The 20,637-nt window shown below is 45.7% G+C and overlaps 1 protein-coding gene and 1 non-coding gene across 3 annotated transcripts; both read left to right on the plus strand.

Annotated features, from left to right (window-relative positions):
• The first annotated feature begins 1,199 nt into the window (after positions 1-1,199).
• On the plus strand, positions 1,200-19,608 carry PPP1R8 (protein phosphatase 1 regulatory subunit 8). 2 transcript variants are annotated; one of them, XM_005529872.3, is made up of 7 exons: positions 1,200-1,308; positions 8,796-8,856; positions 11,352-11,505; positions 12,108-12,328; positions 14,085-14,229; positions 15,365-15,429; positions 17,044-19,608. In XM_005529872.3, exons 1-7 carry the CDS (start codon positions 1,253-1,255, stop codon positions 17,395-17,397), a joined length of 1,056 nt encoding a protein of 351 aa, XP_005529929.2. In that variant the 5' UTR covers positions 1,200-1,252; the 3' UTR covers positions 17,398-19,608. The 2 variants fall into 2 exon arrangements, with proteins under 2 accessions (XP_005529929.2, XP_087923575.1); XM_088067449.1 differs by lacking the exons at positions 1,200-1,308; positions 8,796-8,856; positions 11,352-11,505; positions 12,108-12,328; positions 14,085-14,229 and adding an exon at positions 14,906-15,253.
• LOC148182525 (small Cajal body-specific RNA 1) lies at positions 10,602-10,766 on the plus strand. Its single transcript, XR_015774612.1, has one exon.
• Positions 19,609-20,637: the final 1,029 nt, after the last annotated feature.

Consider the following 20,637-nt stretch of genomic DNA (forward strand, 5'->3'; position numbering starts at 1 on the left):
GTAGAGGACTTTACATCTGCACAGAGTGTTTCCTGCAGCTTTAGTTCTGTGGCCCCTGATTTTTCAGAATGAAACTACCTGAAAATACGAAATTAACTTCACAAGGACATATACAATACTTCTGTGCAGAGTCCTGTACAATACCTGATCCCAGAAAAATTAATCTCATACCTCAGAGCAGCATTGGGTCAGCTCTGACTATCTTCCTTGTGCTAGAACTTGGAACCATTGGTGAGCCTGTAGTGAAAAATCTGCCTTGAAAGCAAGGGAACTCTGTGTTGTTCTGCTCCTTTTTTAAAGTTTTCCTTGGAAATGGTAGAAGCTACTGATTTGTGCATGCTTGCTGTCAGGCAGAGTCCTTTGGGTATCACACTGCCATATCTTCACCAGACCTAAAACGGAGCATTATTTGCGGACTCCATCCTTCTAACCTGTTTTAGTCCTCTGGAAACTGGAATTGAGGGCACGGGTACAGCTTGCTGAGCTCAGGGTTTCTGTAACTGCTTGACTCCTTTCTCCTCTGCACATCGTTGATCGTGCCAGTAGAGCTGCTGCAGACATTATTTTTAACAGTCTTGAATAATGTTCCTGAGCATGAAAACTTGAAAAAAAAAACCCGTGGCGGTCGCTGCAGTGTTCGGGCACGGTGTGCCTGGCTCTCGGATGTGTGTTCTGCTCCTCCGGGAGTTTCTGGGAGCGTTCCGGGGAGCCTGGCTCGCCGTGAGAGCCGGGGCTGTGCCTGCGCTCGGGCTGCGGGCTCCGGGCACAGCCCTGGGGCAGCTGCGGTGGCCGGGGATACACGGGAGAGAGGCGGCTGCTCGCTCCCACCGGTGTGCTCCTACCGGGCCGTGCCCTGGGCTCTCTCTGCTCGGACAGAGGCGCTGTCCCCGCGTCCCGGGGCTGCTGCCGGGGCTGTCCCCGCGTTCCAGGGCTGATACCGGGGCTGGTACCGGCGCTGTCCCCGCGTTCCAGAGGCGGTACCGGCGCTGTCCCCGCGTTCCGGAGGCGGTACCGGCGCTGTCCCCGCGTTCCGGAGGCGGTACCGGCGCTGTCCCCGCGTTCCAGAGGCGGTACCCGTGCTGCCGGCAGTTCCCGCGCCAGGGCCGGGCGGGGGCGGGGCCAGCCCCTGGGGGCGTGGCACCGTTAGGTCCCGCCCAGTCCCCGCCGGCGCCGCGCGGGGCACGCCGGGATCGCCGCGCGCCGACCCCGCCTCCCATGGTGCCCCGCGCCGGCTGAATGGGGCAGAGCCAAGATGGCGGCGAGCGCGGCCCCGGCGGGCGGCGGGTCCCTGTTCGAGTGCCCGAGCTGGTGAGCGCCGGGGCGGCCGAGGGGGATGAGGGGCGCGGGACTGCGCTCCCCGGGGCCGCAGAGGGCTGGCCGGGCCACGGGGTCCGGGCCCGGGTTCGGGCGCGGCTCTGCGGGTGCCGCCATCGCCAGCGCAGCGGGGGCCCCGGGCCCTCTCTGGGGTGTCGGGGCTTTTCCCAAGAGCTCAGACAGAATACGTGGTGTGGTAGAAATTAAATACCCTCCTCAGGGGATGTATCCGGTACGGGAAATCTGTCAGCTTGAAACTAGCCTGGGGTTTTTATTAGCTTGAGTTAAGAAGTCGGGGCTGAGTGCAGTGTTGGAGAAGAAGCATCGCGACCGTGCCTTTGGCTGGGGTAGAGTCGTGGGAAAGCCCCCGTTGGAAGGAATCCCTGGAAATGTGGAATCCTTCCTCTCCTTCTGCCTGAGGAGAGCTTTGCACCAGGGTACCCTTGTTCGTTTGTTCTGAGTGTTTTGATGCATCACTGAAGAGATCTTGGCTCTGCTGCCTTCTCTGGGTGCCAGAGCATTGGGATGGGCACCGCTGTATTTTAAATCGCACCTGAGAACTGGAGCAGTTCTGTGTCCAGCCCTGCCTGTCCCTGCAGAGCTCAGGCTGCCCCTGATCACTCAGCTGTGTTTTACCTCTCAGTGCTTGACTGCGGTTTAATTTACACCTTGTTTTTAATTGCCTGCTTTAATTGGTAAAGCCATTTAACCCTCTCATGAAAGGTAATTCCTCAGGTATTATAGGGTCTTATTTGTGCTGAACATACACAGTAATAAACATCTACATGAGACAGGATGGTGTTCCATAAGATTATGACACAATAAACGAGATAAAGCCAAAAATTTTTCTGGATATTCAACTTGAAATGTGAAATATCATCCATTTTTTTTTTTCCTAGTGTTTTTATACAATGGTGATCACAATATTTGTTATATTCCATGGTAAATTGGGAAGTCTTGTACCTTTGAAAGCTGTAGATGGAGGAGCTGGGGAAGTACAGCTTGTAAAATGCTCAGTCTCAGCGGCTTGCATGCTATTGCAGAGGAATTCCTAAAGAAATCCCATCTGGAGGAGAGAACTATAACACCTGTAACTGTGAGGGCCTCTTCAGGTACCAGTTTGTGTCTTTAGCTGCAGCAGGGCAGGGTCAGACAGTGTTTCCCTGTGTTCCTGCCCTGCTTTGATTCTGAAGCACAATCTGTTGTGCTGGATGAGAAATGAGGTGGGATCTGGGAGATGATCCAAACCCAGGGGTAAGGGGGGCATCTCTGGGTGCCAGGTCTTGTTCTGTTCTCACATTTTCAAGATTATTTTGTAATTCACTTATTGCAATCTGAATATCCTTTTACAGTAATATTCCAAAATAGTTCTGGAAACTATTAATTATTAATAGTTCTGGTACAGCAAAGTTCCTGTCTGGACTCCTTCCTTATGCATTGTAAGGAAAGTTTTTATTTTCTCTTGGACTCTGTTGTATGTTTGCACACTGTTAATGGTTTTAGGGACCAAGTTGGGCAATTTGTTTGTTTGTACCTGTGAAGTAAAGGAGTTCCTCAGACAATTTGATCTTGTCCAATTGGCACATGCAGACATGGCAGCTAACACCAGTGAAAGCTTTGTGTATTTCCTTAATGCTTCTTTTGAAACCCAAAAGCTGTTTCATAGGAGTAAAAATAAAAAAGTGAACTAGCAGGAAGCCAGTCTGGAGAGCTTCCAGTCACAGTGGTTGTGTTCTGCTGGATAGTGAACCCAAAATGGGAAGTGTTGGTTGATCCTGACTGCTGATAACCATGGCCTCATCCCATGGAAGTCAGGAGCCCTCCTACCAGGTGGATTTATCTATTTCTGGTTATTTTCTCTTCTGCAAAACAAGTAGAGTATATTTCATGCTCAAGCTCTGGATGCCTTCTGCTGACATTTACTGAGCTGCAGATTCCAGCTCATGGTTTCAAAGTATTTGTTCCTTTCAGAGCCAGCCAGAGAGTGCACATGTGGAATCAGTGATGGGCCTTTCCCAGGTAGAGTTCTCCAGGGTGGAGGTGGTTTGCAGGACCAATAGTGGTGTCAAAGCTCTGACTTAAGAGGGTTTAAAGGTACCCTGCAGGAAGCTGGTCTTACACAAGCACCAAGAAGTCTCCTGCTGTGCAGGCAGCATTGTAGGGCTTCATTCCAAGTGCTTTAGGAAACCAGAAGCATGGAGTTGCAGAGGGTCTTCACAGTCAGAAGCAGATTCTTCTGTAGTGAATTTTCTTCAGTCTCCTCGACCTCTATTAAAATCAAAATCACAGTCTTTACCTGTTTATTTTCCTGTTTCTAAGGAAAGCTGGCTGGAGCCTGTGAACACCAATCATGTGAGAAATACATCTTAGATATAATCAAAAGGAGTAGCTTTTTTCCTTGCCTTTAAGTTGTTGCTCATGCTTTTGAGGTTTGCCTCTACCATTGTCCCTGTTCTTCCTTAACTTGGATAGCATCTGAGTGTCCCATTTCCAGAAAAGCCTTCTGCACTGTAATTCCCAGTTTTCATCCCATTTAAATTGTGGTTTTGATTTAGTTTTTGCACTGTTATGGGTTGCTTCTTCATAATCCATACAATACTTACTCTTTCCTTCTGTTTCTGGCAACTAAACTTAAGACAGATGAAAAACAGTGGTTGCCACCTGAATAGTACTTGCTGATGCCAGAATGTGTTTATGCATGTACTGTAACTCCTCTGTACACATTAGCCAAGATTTGGGCTGTGCATTTACAGTTGGCATAAAGGGTAATATATTCCTGTAGTTTAAAATCATTAGGTATTATTATTATTATAATACTATATATTATTAAAATGCTATAATTACTAATTATTAGTTATAAATTATTAGGTAATACATTCCTGTAGTTTAAAATTTAGCTATTCCATGAGATCAGAAAATGTCTTTAGATAATTACATGTCTTAGTTTAAGACTTTTGCAAACAGATTATCTGATGGATACTGCCTGCCTGTCCTTTTGTCCTAGTGTAACTCGTGTTTGGAATTGTGACTCTTTCTTTACTCTCTTTGACACACCAGTAGTGGGAATGTCAGGTTTGTTCTGGAATGAACATACTTTAGGAATAGTTTGTTCAAAAGCAGCAATTGTTTCTCTTCAGTTTCTTTGGCCAAGAACTGGAGATTCCTGGCAATGCTTTTACACAGATTTACTCTGAGCTCCAGAGTTCTGCAAATTCCACCCTGTCCTTGAAGCTGGACATGAAGGTGTGTACACTAGTCACAGAGGCCAAGATTTTTAGGAAGTGGCTAAATTTAGGTTCTGAGTCCAAGTTTAGAAACCCAAATAGTTTGACCTAATTTTAAACTAACACAATAGAAATATGGCTGTCCTGTCTATGTCCTTAATAGCAACAACTCCAAATTTCTTGTAGTGACTTACTTCAGTCAGGCTGCTGAGTTTCAGCTGGATATAGATACTGTAACTCTGTTGGCATGTCAGCATTGAATCTGCACTGTGGAAGAGATCCTGATTAGTAAAATTTCAGTTCTCTTACTTGGCACATTCCAAAGTGATAATGCCCTTGTCCTCCTTCTCTGAAAGGGTTTGTTACAGAGACATGGCCTGGCCTGTGGAGCATGAGGTAAAGAAAGCAAAGAAACCAAATTTTCTGTTTCTAGTACAGAGGAAAGATTTCTTTGCTTGTAGGTATTTAAATATTTTAAAAACCTATGCTGGAACCCAGTTTTATTCAGTGGTATCTCTTGTAAATATTTAAGTGCTGATCATTGTAAGCAGTTGATGTCTTCTCTAAGGCCAGCAAATCCATGGATGCAGCTGCTGTGGGAAATCCCAAGCATCATCATGTTCAGCTGCCTGGCCATGACGGGAAGGGACTAATTATTCAAGGCAGCAAAAGAGGTGCTGTGTCTGCCAAAGGCTGTCAGGTGGACCATCACACACAGGAAATTACCATTTTAGGAAGCAACAGAGGATTCAGAAAAAAGCTATGTATTTATAAGGAATTGAAGTAATAGCAGTTGAATATAGTCTGTGATCTGACCCTATTAGTGTTAGGGATTTTTATTAATTACCTTTACAAAAGTGATAACAATACTTGTTAGTGACATAAGTGTGATCAGCATAGAGACCAGATAATGATCCAGTCCTTTTGATATAATATGAATACCATGACAGTAAAAACAACATAAAATGCAGAGGTGTATGGTAGAAAATGGAGACTAAGAACAAGAACTTCTCCAAGCCAGAAAGTAACTATTCAGAAGTAAAAAGACACAAGTTTATCTTCAGAAATAAAATAACAGATACACAAGTATGTAGTCTGAGCACAGGATGACCATCAGTCCCCAGTAACACAAAACTGCTCAAAAACCAATGAAAACACTGCTACTGTACCTGATGGCTAATAATTTGGGGCAGTCCCAAGCACTCGTACAGGCTGGGTGCAGAATGGATGGACAGCAGCCCTTAGGAGAAGGATTTGGTGGTGCTGCTTGATGAGGAACTCAGCATGTCCCACCTGTGTGTGCTGGCACCCAGAGCCACCCCCCTGTGTCCTGAGCTCATCCTCCAGCCTGGGCAGCAGGGGAGGGGGGGATTCTGCCCCTCTAAGGTGAGACCACACCTGCAGAGCCACCCCCAGCACAGGGAGCTGTAGGAGCCAGTCCAGAGGAGGCCATGGAGATGCTCCAAGGGCTGAAGTATACAGGCTGGGAGAGCTGGGGGTGCTCACTTTGAGAAGGCTGCAAGGAGACCTCAAAGCCCCTTCCAGGGCCTAAGGGGGGACTTTGGACAGGGGATGGAAGGACAGGACACAGGGAATGGCTTCTCACTGCCAGAGGGCAGGGCTAGATGGGATGTTGGGAAGGAATTGTTCCCTGGGAGGGTGGGGAGGCCAGAGAAGCTGTGGCTGCCCCTGCATCCCTGGAACTGTCCAGGGCCAGGTTGGATGGGGCTTGGAGCAGCCTGGGATAGTGAAATGTGCCCCTGCCCATGGCAGGGGTGGAGTGAGATGATCTATAAGGTCCCTTTCAACCTAAACCATTCTGGGATTGTGTGTGAGAGGTAAAGAAGTGTCAGTGCTGTTGTAACAGGTGTTCATGAAAATGCATAGTCTGTGTTACTTGTACTTGATGAAGCTTACCTTTACTTAGAAAGGGAATATTTTTTATAACTGAAGGGAAAGAATAAGAAAAATTAGAATGAAAATTAAAGGATGTGATGAAAAATTATATGGAAATGAAGCTGTCAGAATAAGAATGTTTTCCTGGTAGACATAAATGTTACAGTCCTGTCTTCCTCTGATTTCTGCAAGTAAATTACACTTTCAGTATATCTGTTCCCACTCTGAAAAGATAGGAATAATCTTATGAAACAATTGTTCCATTGTTGCTCACTACTTAATACTAATTTTCCTATTTAATTCAGTGTCATTTGAATTAATTTTTGATGGCATAAAACCTGAAGTTCTCTCTAATAGAATATTCATGGCCTTGCTCTCAAGAATTAAATTTTTATACAGTTTCCTAATTTCACTGTATTCCATGGAGATTTTGTTCCTGAGTAAGTAACCAAGGGAACCAAAACAAGCCAGTAAAACCTAGTTCTGTGTGGAACTGCATTATAACAAGAAAAGGTGCACAGTGCCAAGGTGAAGTTGGGCAAATGCTTCAATCCAAGTGGAATGCTTTGTTCAGTTGAAGCAGGTACATTTCTCATCAGAAATCTTCCAGAAAACACAGTGCATTTTTTTTTAATTCAGGAAATGTCTGTAATCATACAGTCTGAACCACTTTTTAAGCTGAAAGCTGTCTGAACAGCTTTTTAAACTGTTGTTTACAAGTGGAAGTTTAACAAGAAGAATGCTTCTAAGAGCACCCTGACTTTGTTGTATGTTATTTCCAGATCACTCCTGAAATACACTTTAAAATTAGCAGCATCAGTTGATATCTGCATTTCTGACTGACTGTGGTTTAAGCAATAGGTTGCTGAACTGTTAAGTGTAGAAAATTGGTATTTGAGTTCTCTGCCTGCCTGGGGTTTACAGTTTGTCACTCCATTTATCAGTTCTTTATTTTCTGACACTTTTTTGAGTTACTTGGACTCACTGATAGAGACGAAAAGCTCTAGTGTGGTATATCCTCTCATCTTTTCTCTGATCCAAAGAGTTTCTTTAATGATACTGGTAATGCTCATGTTCTCCTTGCCAGTCAGCTCTGTTAATTCTCTGGAATTCTCTTCACATCCTCCCTGGGAGCTCTGGCGATTCAGGAGGCACTCAGAGCATCCTGTGTCTCAGTCAAACTCACTCAAATAGTGACCATCACAATCAGTGCCTTTGCAAGTGCTGTTTTCAGGTCACTTGCAGGACGCTGCCCTGGGGAGGCACTGGGGACTCTGATGCACCATCTGGAGGGTACAGAAGAAACTGCTTGTTTCTCATTTCAAATACAAGCACTTGTGCTGGAGCCAGGCTGTGATAGGAGAGCGTTGGCCTTGGGGCAGTGCTAAGCACTCTGAGCCAGGACAATCTGCTGATGTCTTCAGAACAGTGTAGGAAAATTAGTCTAGTGGCTATTTTAGCACTTCGTTTACTGGAAAAGGACTTTTTTAACCTTGGACATAAGATGGGAATAAACTGCTCTCTTGTAACAGCATAAGGCCAGCTTTCTAACAAACTTTCTACTAGGAGATTATTGCAAGAGATTTCCTTTCATGTTTTACTCCTTGATCCATGAGGTGAGAGGTCTGATGGGGCAGAGCATGTGAAGAGTGACTGATACTTCCAAATCCAGGCATTACTTCTGATCCTCGAGATACTAGTTTTGAATATAAAACTGAAAAAACTTTCTACTTTTTTCATTAAAAGGCTTTTCAAGTATCTAATTTGGGCAGCCTGAACTATGACATGGACTGCACCGAGCAGAATGGGAACATGATCTCTGCAGAGTTCCTCAGCAGGGCAGCGGTGCAGCCAAGAATTAGGTCACTGCTGCTGCCTGGAAAGCTGGTCCTGCCTTAGAGACAAGCAGCAGAGATGTTATCTGGGAGGAAGTACTAGAGATGCAGATTCTGAGATATCTCAGCAGCCAAGGGTAGAGATGGGCTGTTTTGAGGGGCACATGAGAAAACAGAGCTCTTCAGCAAACAGTCCCATGTCTAGCTGTTGGTCTCTTCCTGCCTCATACCATGTGCTCTCAGGACTTGCTCTGTTTATTGCATAAATCAGACGGTTTTCACCCAGAAAGGTAAAGCCTGAGATGCTTCATGTCCTGTTACCTTCACTCCTGCCATAAAAAAATCTTGCTTTATGTGTTGTCAGAAGGAATTGGCAGGAAGGAAAAGAAAATTATGGGATTTTCATGTTTTCCCCAAAATACTTCTGCTTACATTCATGTAGGTTTAGTCTGTAGCTCAAGCAGCTCTAATACAAATAAAATTTTTATTAAATGTTTTGATACTATATTTTTCCTTTATTTTCCAGGGCAGGGAAACCACCACCTGGCTTACACCTGGACGTAGTCAAAGGAGACAAACTCATTGAGGTATGGAAGTAGGATTTGACGGATTTTGTGTCTCATGTACATAGGCACCAGCAGCAGAACATTCCCTGTCATTTTCCACACTTATTCATTAATATTTCCTTTCTCTCATGTATTCATTATTTTCAAATCAGTTTGTTTTGCTCTGAAACAATGAATGAAGTGACTTTTCCCTTGCCTGTGCAAGGCAGCCTCATGCCATGCAAAGCTTCCATCAGTTAAACCTCTTCCCTTTGTACTGCTTGTTTGAGAAACCTCTCTGGTCAGTCATTTTTTTTTATTTTGCATTACAGTCAGATTTTGCAGTATCCTGTATTTTGCAAGAGTGCTGCTCTGTCCTACAGCATGAAATACAGTTTGAGTTGATTTTTCCTCCCACATTCAGGATCTTTGAAGTGTTGTGATCAGCACAGATACAGCGAGTTATTTTTATTACAGCACCACCTCATTTTCGATTTCATATTTTGTCTTAGATCACACTGAAAGTAATAAATAAAGTCTTTACCATTGTTGACAGAGACAACCCAAACAGTGTTTCAGCTGTGGAGAATGTTTCTGGGTGTAGTGGTTTGACACTGGCCAAAGGCCAGGTTCCCACAAAAGTCATTCACTTATCCTCTTCTGCTACAGTTGGGCAGAGGAGAGGGGAAAAAAGCTATTGAAAGGCTCATGAGTTGCGATAAGGATTGGAAGAAAATAAACACTCTAAGGGCAAAACAGGTTCAAATTTAAAGGTATAAAGTGAATTTATTATTAGCAGAGTCAGAAGAGGATAACAAGAAGTACATTAAGCCTTTAAAACACCTTTTTTTCCCTCCTAGCCCCTCTCTCTTTCCTACCAACAGCACAGGGAGACAGGGCATGAGAGTTTTGGTCAGTTCATCGCTCCAGATCTACTTCTGTTTGCTCAGGGAGAGGAGTCTTTTCTGTGCTGTGCCATGGGGTCCCTTCCATGGGCAACAGTCATCCTGAAACTGTTGTGGTGTGGGTTACACGTGGGTCCATGGGGTCCAGTCTTTTAAGGCTAGGCTGCTCTAGTTCGGAAGCAAGAGTCCTCTCTCTCCATTCGGGTCTCCCACTAGATCACAGCTTTCTGTGGCATCCACCCACTCCATCATGGGCACTTCCCCCACGGGCTGTGCATGGATCTCTCAATCCCCTGTGGATCCCCACAGGCTGCGAGTGGATCTCTGGATCCCCTGTGGATCCCCACGAGCTGAGTGGATCTCTGGATCCCCCATGGATCCCCACAAGCTGAGTGGATCTCTGGATCCCCCATGGATCCCCATAGGCTGTGAGTGGATCTCTGGATCCCCCATGGATCCCCACAAGCTGAGTGGATCTCTGGATCCCCCATGGATCCCCATAGGCTGTGAGTGGATCTCTGGATCCCCCATGGACTTCTGCATTGCAGGGGGAGTTTGTTTCACCACAGCCTGCAGAGGAACCTCAGCTCTGGCACCTCCTCCCCTCCTTCTCCACTCTTGGTGCTGCCATGTTGTTTTCCCTCACATGTTCTCACCTCCTCCTCTGACTAGAACAAAAACTGCTGCTCATAGGTTCCATTGCCAACAACTTCCACTGATTTAAAGACACTCACAAGATCCCGTAGCGCTGAGGCAAACAGCGCTTGGATGTGATCCTTGTGTTTCCCCATTCTATACAGGTTTTGCAGGTTTGTCTTTTCTGGTATCCAGCAGTAACCATTGATAACCAAGGAAAACCACTGTTAAATCCTGTGAGTTACTGAGCACTTGATACTAACCGAGCCATCAGTGTCCCAGCCTCGTGCAGAGGCCTGAGGGTCACCCTGTGATTGCTGGGTCTGCAAAGTGCAACAGCAAAACAAGCCATGCAGTGTTTAAGCTCAGTGTGTGAAGGAAGACACTGGGTTATAGCTCAGAGGCACAGCACATTTTGGAAACGTTATCTTGAATTAAAGACAATAAAATATTATCTTGAATTAAAGACAATAAAATTATCTTCTCTGTTGATGATTTGTTGCGGTACATGCATGAATTTGTGTCTTTGCAAAATCTCTTAGAAGTGCTGCCCAGTCAGGGCAGTATTGGTTGTGTGTAACAGGTGCAGATGAAAATTTACAGGATGCTTTTGGTTTCCATTGTGGGTGAGAATGAGAAATGGTTTGATTTGTCATCCATCGAGGAATGTGTTAAAATCTCTGGGAGCAGATGGCAGAGAAAATTTCCTTTAGGAGGTAGTCTAATGCTTTGAAGAGTGACTGTCCTTCCCAGACTGTCCAGTATTGGCTAAAGAAGGGAATAATTGGGACTCTCCCATATTCAGCTGTTCTGATTTTATAAAGAGCAGACTTGAGTTTATGTATTTAACAGTGCCAGACTAAACTGAAATATTGATGAGCTGTTGCTGCTTTGTTTTGAATTTGTTCTATTGATTCATGTTCTTGAATTTTTTTCAGGAAGATCCAAAAGATTCTAGGAGTCTAATATGCTTCTCTGTTTAATATTCTACCTCAGAAACTCATCATTGATGAGAAGAAATACTATCTCTTTGGGAGAAATCCTGATCTGTGTGATTTTACCATTGACCACCAGTCTTGCTCTCGGGTCCATGCTGCCTTGGTCTATCACAAACATCTCAAGAGGGTTTTCCTCATAGATCTGAACAGCAGTAAGTAGTGTGGCATTTAACCAGACAGAAGAGCTATACTTCAGAGCTTAAAACATTCTGAACCTGAGACACTTTTTCCTTTTCCATTGTTGTCTGCTCTGTGGGCAAATGGATATAATTTGAATTTGCATCATAGGGAAAGACAAGGGTTAGGGCAAAGGAATGTTTGCTTCAGTCAGCCTACAGCTGCCTCACTGAGCGTTTCAAACATTTCTAACTTGTAAGAGGCCAAAGGAAAAGAGGAAAGTGACTTGGCCTTCCTGTCACAATTTTAGTGAAGCCTTGTCTTCTGAGGGTCATTTCCCAAGGTCTAGAACCTGTCAGGTGGTTTTTTTGCACTGTCCAGACATAGTACATTGGGACCTGGAGGAATACAGAAAATAACAGGTGTTTGTAATTTATTTCCAGTGATTTTTTTGAGGACTTCTGGTGTGTGTTATCTCAGTTTGTGAGATGGTGGGTCTACGTAGCTGATGCTTTCAGCAGTACCTCAGTGCCTTGTACCTTGTAACAGTTGTTACAGTTTCTGAGATTCTCAAACTTGAACTGGAATCCCATGATCCCAAGCTCAACAGACTTATTCTGTGTTTTGATGTCCTCAGCACATGGCACGTTCTTGGGTCACATCCGTTTGGAAGCTCACAAACCCCAACAGATCCCCATTGACTCCACGGTTTCCTTTGGAGCCTCCACCCGTGCGTACACTCTGCGAGAGAAGCCACAGACGCTGCCCTCAGCCGTGAAAGGGGACGAGAAGATGGGTGGTGAGGATGAGGAGCTGAAGGGTTTGCTGGGGCTGCCAGAGGAGGAGACAGAACTGGACGTGAGTATGATGGCACACTGCCTTGATGGCATTTCCAGCAAGGACAGCATTCCCCACTTATTTGTGTAGTCATGGAATCATTTAGGTTAGAAAAGATCTTTAAGATCATCAGGTCAATAAATCTAACACTGCCAAGCTGTTACAACCCACCCCTGAAGATGAGGTTAACTCAGGTTCTTGTTAATAGATCCCTTGGGACAGATTGGAGTGAAACAATGCTGAATAACCAAAGTTTATACATATATATATACATATATATATATTTATATCTATATATAGGATTTATTTTAGAATCATTAGGTTGCAGTGGAAGGAAGGTAGGTATCCATTTTGGTTATAATTATCTATAATAATACAGAAAAATAAAAGTATAAAAATAACACTTAAGAAAACATAAAACAAAAAGAAAGAAAGGATATGAGTAGAAAGATCTCACCACCCATGGGTCCAGCAACAAGACTTGATGTCCACTGGGTGAAGTGATGGTTGCAGTCTTGATCCATGAAGGTGAAAGAAGCCCTCAAACCAGAGTTTAATGGCTTTAGGTGGAACACCCAGGTACCTCTCCTGGGCAGGGAAGTTTTACACTGTCTGTTGCAAACGGTGGATCTCGTGCAGTCCTCTGGTGAAAGGCCCAGAAATTATTCTGGGGGCATGTCAGGGAACTTCGATGGTTTATGACCCTTCCAATACATGACCCTGGCTCTCACATCTGTGCAGCTGAGCCAGTTATGCCCCATCAGAGGGAAGAAAACCTTCAGCTCTAGGTGGGAATGGGAATGTCCCAGTACCTTCCCCAGAGGGGGAGTGGTCAGAGTTGAGGGATATAGTTTTACACCTGAGCCGTTGTGTAAGGCAGGGCATTGCCCTGATAGAAAGCACTCACAGGATCTGCTTCTCATCAGCTTCTTCCCATAATCAGGTTCAAAACCCAGCCTGATGCTAAACAAGGGTTGATTTGACAGTCATCCTCTGGTGCCCACACCCTCTGTGCCTCTCTGTTCCTTCATGCATGTCAGCAAAGCACCCACTGTGTTTGCAAATGGCCAATTGTTTAAGGCATTGACACATTTCAGTCTGTCACACAAAAGACCCACAAAACCCTAAACCACGTCCTTAAGTTCAATATCTAAATGTCTTTTAAATACCTACAGGAATGGTCACTAAACAACTTCCCTGGCTAATGCTTCCTTAGGTTCAGGGTTTTAATTTCTTGGTTTTGAAGACAGTTTGAGGTGTCTTCTGCTGTCCAAACCATCTCATCTGCAGTGATTAACTTGCTGCTTCGCAATCGTGGATCTAACAATCTTACTATGCCAGTGGTCATCTTACAGGGTTTGCCAGAGACTCTCCAGCTGACATTGCCTCAGTTTGGGGTGATTTCCCACTCAGTTCCCATTGCCAGATAGCTGTGAATGCTGCCCTGTTCCCTGAGTTAGCTAGTGAGGAGGGAGAGCAGTGTCTCTGGCATTCAGACTGCAGATGTGGGAAAGGACCTCTCAGAATCATCAACCAGCTCAAGCAGGGCCACCTGGAGTAGGCTGCCCAAGATTGTGCTCCATTCTAAATATCTCTGCAGAGACCCCCACAGTCTCCCAGGGCAGCTCATTGCAGCCCTGAACCTCTGCTTGTTCCTTGGGGTCTGAAGTGGAAACTAAACAATGTCCTGTGGTCTTCTGATGTGCACAGTCGTGTGATTAAATCGGACTTCATACACTAGTTGCTTAAACTCTTTTGTTTGTAAATTTGCAATTAGAATCTGACAGAGTTTAATACAGCCCACAACAAAAGGATCTCCACACTGACCATTGAGGAAGGGAACTTGGACATCCAGAGGCCAAAGCGAAAACGGAAGAACTCCAGAGTGACGTTCAGTGATGATGATGAGATCATCAATCCAGGTAAAGAGTGAGCTTTAATCCTCAGCTGATGCCCTTCAGGACCTCCTTCCAGTATGCTCATAGGGATTCCTCATGGGTGCATATGGATAAGGAGAAAATTAATTTGGCAAGTCAGTATTTGGGATCTGCTATTTCACAAAAGCTGCCGCCACATCTCACTGAAGTCTGTGACCTCTTTCTGTTTCTTCTGTTCTGCCTGTAAAGTACCTGCAAGCTCTGAGCAGGATGGGGATATCAAACTCAGCTTCATTGTTCAGTACTCTGTCAGATTCTGAAGAAATGTCATGAGTCCAAAAGGAGGAAGGTGGTTTACAGTTTTTGCCCTCTTTAGAATCTCAGTGGGAACAGAATTTGTTTGCTTTTCACCTGTCCTTTAATGCTTTCTTTACCTATTGCCTCTGGGATGTCTCGAGCTCAGAGGGTTTTTGCTACTTCTCTGCACATCTGAACCAAGTCATCCCTAATCCTCATTCAAACTGATGCATTTGAAGATGTATCCAATTCCAAATTAGTCCTTTTTTCTCCCTTTGCTGCTCTTAGCTTATCAATCATACTTTATTTGGATAATATTCCTGTTAATAAGAGCAGCTAATTAATGAGCAGGTATTTTGAAATACACTGTGGAGGCGGTTTCTTTGGCACCCAGAGTGAGCATTTTGGTTTATAATGTGATGCAGTTCAGCGCTCAGAACATCCAAATGCAAACACCAGTCATTCTCATCACAAAAAAAAGATAATTTTTCTGGACTTTAAGAGACTGACTGCTTCTGACTCCTGCTTCAAGGCCCCCCCAAGGACTTTAGGAACCAACTGCTGTGCCTTTAGCACTTGCAGTGCCTTGTCAGCAGCAGCTTTCAGCCCAAACTGATCCCAAACTCATCCAGCTGCTCCCATTCTCCATTTGAGAGAAAGCCAGGATGCCTGATGAGCCACCTGGAGACAAAGCCACTGGATATTTCTCCCTTTATCTGGTCCCACTTGTGCTTACTGGGAGCTGCTGGAGCACTGGCTTTGGGAGGAGAAGGTCTCTTCCAGATTTTTCATATAGATTCCATTACCCCCACAGGTTTTGTTCTTCCCATGGTTCTGTTTTTCCCATGTGCTCACTGAAGGCATCACTGTTGTTGCTTTGCAGAGGACGTGGACCCATCTGTGGGCCGGTTCCGGAACATGGTACAGACAGCAGTGGTCCCTGTTAAGGTACGGGGTGACTCCTGGCTTTCTCATTGGCACATTACATTGATGAACTCACTTTATGATTTATGAATTGAGAGTGCTCCCACATGGAAAGTGTTTCACTGTTAAGCAGAAGTCCTGTCTGTGTTTCACAGTTCTCTTTTTTAGCAAATTTGACCATTTCCCTTCAAACCCAGCTTTGACTTTTTTCTTTAATAACACATGGGATCAATGCTGTTGGTTTTTTTCCTCACAAAAAGAAACACTTTCTAGAAATTTAGTGTGTTAGTTCCAGGTGTCAGATAAAACTGTGGGAAATGTGGAAAATAGAAGGGAAAAAGGAGTTTGTTTATTTAAATGCTGTGTTTGACATTTTATAACTTTGTGTACTAGAAAAAGCTAGAGAAAAGAAAGAAAAAAAAAAAGGTTTAGGCTTTGCTCCAAGATGAGTGTGTTGCCAGTATTCTATTTAATTGGAATATGCAAGGAGGGAGATCTGTAGAACCTCAAAGCAGCTAAGCCACTGTTTAACAGCAATTTCACTTGTTACTGGTATAGACTAAATAACATCATGTGGAGAAGGATAATATTGCATAAACCCAGACTGCAGGAGAAGATTCCAATGATCAGGAGAAAAAAACTCGAGTGATGTAGAAGTTGCAGTTTCTTTCTGTGGTGGGGGGAAGGTTTGTGTTTTAATGCTCTCAGGCACAGGGTGGGATAAGGGGTGTTGTGTGCAGGGCCAGGAGTTGGACTCAGCGAGCCCTGTGGGTCTGTTCCAAGCCAGGACATTCTACTCAGTTTTTGTCCAGGACAAGCTTGAGACTGGCAGGAGTGTACAGGAGGTGAAGAGGTGCTCAGGCTTCATCTGAGTTACACCTGAGTGTCAGCTTTCACACAGTCACACTCACAGACACACCACAGAGAGCTGAGTGACAGCAGAGAGCCAGGAAGGGTCTCTGGATGGAGTTCCAGTGGGGTTTATTGCAGCCACACACTGAAGGGGTCCAGGAACAAAGACAGGGAGCCATGGAGGGGCCAGGGATATAAATGGGCTGGAGGGGGTGGAGCTGAGGATCAGGGTCCAATAGGAACAGGGGAAAGTGGTGCATAGGCGGGGCCAGGGACAGGGAGAGCCAATGGGATCACAGGGGCGGAGCTCTGCAGCAAACTGGGGCCAATGGGGAAGCAGGGAAGGGAGAACTTTCTAGAGAAAGGACATATAAGGTAAAAAGGGGAGGGACAGCCCCCAGGCCAGCTGGGTACATAGAACTGGGGTACAGTAATGTGGTGGGGCAAAGAACCAGGGGAAAAACCTTTTCCTTCAATATTTATGTGGGGGAAAACCTTCCTTTTATGCTTTAAGTGCACACCTTAGAGGCCTCTTTCCACACCATCACTGCCTCTGGCTCCGGAGCCACCACATCCCTTCCTGCACTGTGCACCTCTAAGAGTTTATTGTGGTTTTCAAGGGAACCCAGAGGAAACCTTGTAGGACAAAGACTGGGACATGGTCTGTTAGCACTTTGCATGTGGCAGATTTAGGTGCCTCTTGGGGGAAATGGTCTTGGCACCCAGTTTAAACATGGCGATGGTTTCACGCACTGTGAGTAATTCTTTAACTACTTCTGTCTACAGAAGAAGCGCCTGGAGAACGCGGGCTCGCTGACCACGGACGAGTCTGCATCGCGGCGCATGCAGAGCTTCCCCTACAGTGGAGGATTGTACGGGGGGCTGCCCCCCACCCACAACGAGGCGGGGTCGCAGTCCCACAGCGTCCACGGCACCGCGCTCATCGGGGGGCTGCCCATGCCCTACCCCAACCTCGCCCCCGACGTGGACTTGACTCCAGTTGTGCCCTCCACAGTGAACATGAACCCAGCTCCAAACCCCGCTGTCTTCAACCCTGAAGCTGTGAATGAACCCAAGAAGAAGAAATATGCCAAGGAGGCCTGGCCGGGCAAGAAGCCGACCCCGTCCCTGCTGATCTGATCCGGGCTGAGGGAGGGTAGGAGTTACCAACTCCAGAAACTTTTCATGTGCGGTATCGTCTTTTTAAAATTTCGGTGTCCTAACAGATGTAATACCAAGAATGGAGGAGTGAAATATCCTTTAAAGATCTGTCTTCAAATGTTTTTATATGTCTGTTAAAAAAAAAATACAGTTCCCATCTCCTTTTGAACCAAAACCCCTACAGCCTTTTCTTAGCCACCACTGTCCCAGAGGTCTTTATGCTGAGTTTGGATCCGTAAGTCAAGGGGCAGTGACACAATTTAATTATCACTTATGGCATGACCCTGCAGGTCCGTGTATTTCAGTGTTGAGCTCTTTGTGGTGACACTGTTCCTGTTGGACATGCTCACAGCAGGCAGCTCTGTCAAGAGGAAATGTTTGTGGGGCCAAGTCTTGCAGAATCCCATTGGAAGGAGTTGTAAAACTTGCAGAATATAGGTCAGCTTTTATTTTTTATATTTGCAAAACTCCACTAATGTGGGACATTCTCTTTTTTTATTATTATTATTATTATTTTTAGTTTGGCTACAGCTGCTTTTAATTTCCTTATAAAACACTAGATCATCCCACAAGTCATGAGTTGAGATGGATGAGCAACAGGTGGGTTCCTTAGCTTTATCCAGTGCTGCAGAATGGGGTCTGTGGGATGGATACAGGCTGCAAACCGTTGGAGCATCCGAGGATCAGGCACTGTGTGGTGACTCCCCTGGATAACTCGGGGTGTAACACAGTGGAGTTTCTTTTAGACTTGGTGGCCCATGTAACTTAAATAGTTTCATTTTTATTTGCAAATGGAACTTTAAAGTTTAGATTGTATGAGATTCAACAAGACAGAGAGCTGGAAGGACTAGCACGTTCCACACACACAAATATTTTGGCTGCTGGGAACTGCAGGTGAGACTTGAGTGCTGCAGAGCGCCAGAATAGGGATTCTCAGTGGACTTGGGTTGTTGCTCAAGCCCTTTAATTCCTTAGGTTTAAATTTGAAAGTGATACACATACTCAGACATATTGCGGCTGTACTTTACACAAGATAAGGCCAGAGCTCTATTATTGTGTTTACTCTGGATTTTTGTACACACTCTAAAGCAGTTCAGCCACAAGTCACATTCCTTTAGTGTTTGGGGGATCCAGGAAATGTGCACCAAAATGAGAGCATGTACCTGGCTGTTCACTGTGTGCAGGACTGCAGCTACTTGGGGAACTAGTGCCAGGTTGCTGGATCAGGCTGTGTTCCAGTGAGCTGGGATGGTGCAGGATCAGGGTTGTGTTCCAGTGAGCTGGGATGGTGGATCAGGGCTGTGTTCCACTGAGCTGGGATGCTGGATGGTGCAGGATCAGGACTGTGTTCCAGTGAGCTGGGATGCTGGATCAGGTCTATGTGCCAGTGAGCTGGGATGCTGGATGGTGCAGGATCAGGGTTGTGTTCCACTGAGCTGGGATGCTGGATGCACCTGACCCATTTTCAGACAGATGCCCCAAAATCTCTGTGAGTTCTGTTCCGCAGTGATTGCTTCTATCATGTCCCTGAGGTGCCAGCAGGCAGCCTTTTCTCTTCCCTCCCCACACCATCACATCCAGCTCAGACTGTTCCATGTGTGGATTTAGCACCTGCTCCATGATCCAGCTGCGCTGCTCTGTGTTTAAGTTGCCATTGATGATTCAGCCGTTGGGCATTTGTTCTGCTTCCCAGTGCTCCCACAATGACTCAAAATCTTCCTCTCTTTAGTCTGGCCTATAGGATTTTCATTTCCCAGCCAGTTGCTTTCTGAAGGCAACTCTTTAGGGTAAGACTAGTCAGGACAAACAAAAGTTGAGCAGGTTTCCTTATTTTCCTTTCTGTTTTGGGTTTTTTTGTTTGTTTGTTTGTTTTATTTTGGGGGGAAGAGGGTTGGGTTTGGGGGTTTTTGGGATTTTTTTTTTTGCAAGTGACTCTTTGCAAGATTTTTCTTGACAAGGAAAACTTCACTGCTCGTTGTTTTTTAAAGCTCTTCTCCTCCCAGACTCTGAACCAGCTCTTATTATTTCAGAGCTTAGGGGCCACAGCTGGCCAGGAGGGGACAGGAACATCGAGGGGCTTTGTACAGACATTTGTACACTTGTGTAATATGTAATAGGCCTTTTCACACTTCTGTTGAGCTTTTTACCTGTAACCTTTACTATGTTGTAAATTAAATGCAGTTTTTGCCAGGTTGGAGAGTGTAGTGTGTTTGTTCCAGTCTGCACTGGTACAGCTGCCCATTGTGCTGTAGCTCAGGGGAGGATCCTGCTGTGGCAAAGTGCCCTGCTCCCTGCAGGCCTTGTCCTTGGGCTGCAGCTCCTAAAGCTGCCCCAGCTGCTTTGCTTGTCACCTGCTCTGCTGCCTCGTGCTGCACTTTGGTACACGAGCAACACTCAACAGTGGATTTTGAACAGTGGTAGCTTTTGTTTTCCAAGTTGAGTTTTATCTGGTTCTGGCCTAATCCTCTTCGTAAGTTGTACCCAGAGCCCAGTTCTGCTGCTCTCATTGCTCAGCCTGCTCCTCCTTGTGCAGGCTGAGGGCACCATGCCCTGGCACTGGATCTGAGAGCCCTGGGCTCTCTGGGGAGAGCTGAATGGCAAACAGCAAACTAGACACAGGTAACCACAGGGCCTGCAGTGTAGGGTTGAGAGGAACTCCCCAGCTTTGCTGAGTTCAGTGATATTTAGGGCATACATAAGTTTTTTCCCAGTGCAGCAGCAGCAGCTGGGGCAGGTGCACTTGCACTGCAGTGTTGACAGAAGGCTGAAGTTCACAGCTCGTGTGCCAGCTGCTCACCCACTACAGGCAGAAATAGCTGGAAGAGGTGAAGGTGTTCCCTCTGGGGTCTGACACTCAGTCTGGGTGTGTTCATCTGTATTAAATGAAGGATTAAAAGGGAGGAAACTTGCATAATAATCTGAAGCTCTCTGCACTGCTAATGCAGAGATGGGAACCAAGTGGAGACTACTTTGCAGCTGAATTAATGAACTAAAGAAATTGGTAGTAGTGTCCAGGAACATTTGGCCTTGCAGAACTTGAGTTACCACTGTAAACCCTCCTCCCTGGTTTGGAAATTCATAAATAAATAAAGGGTGCAGCATCCAGCCCAAGAGCTTGATGTGAGGTACCCCATGGACACTGAGGTACCAACACATCAGCCCCTGTGCCAGCAGGCCTGGGACAGGACTTGGGGTGGAGATGAGATCTCCTGGGGCTCA

Source organism: Pseudopodoces humilis, chromosome 27 (assembly GCF_049639895.1).
Source record: "Pseudopodoces humilis isolate 2021_Gansu_Grassland_sample_001 chromosome 27, ASM4963989v1, whole genome shotgun sequence".
Classification (NCBI taxonomy): Eukaryota; Metazoa; Chordata; class Aves; order Passeriformes; family Paridae; genus Pseudopodoces; species Pseudopodoces humilis.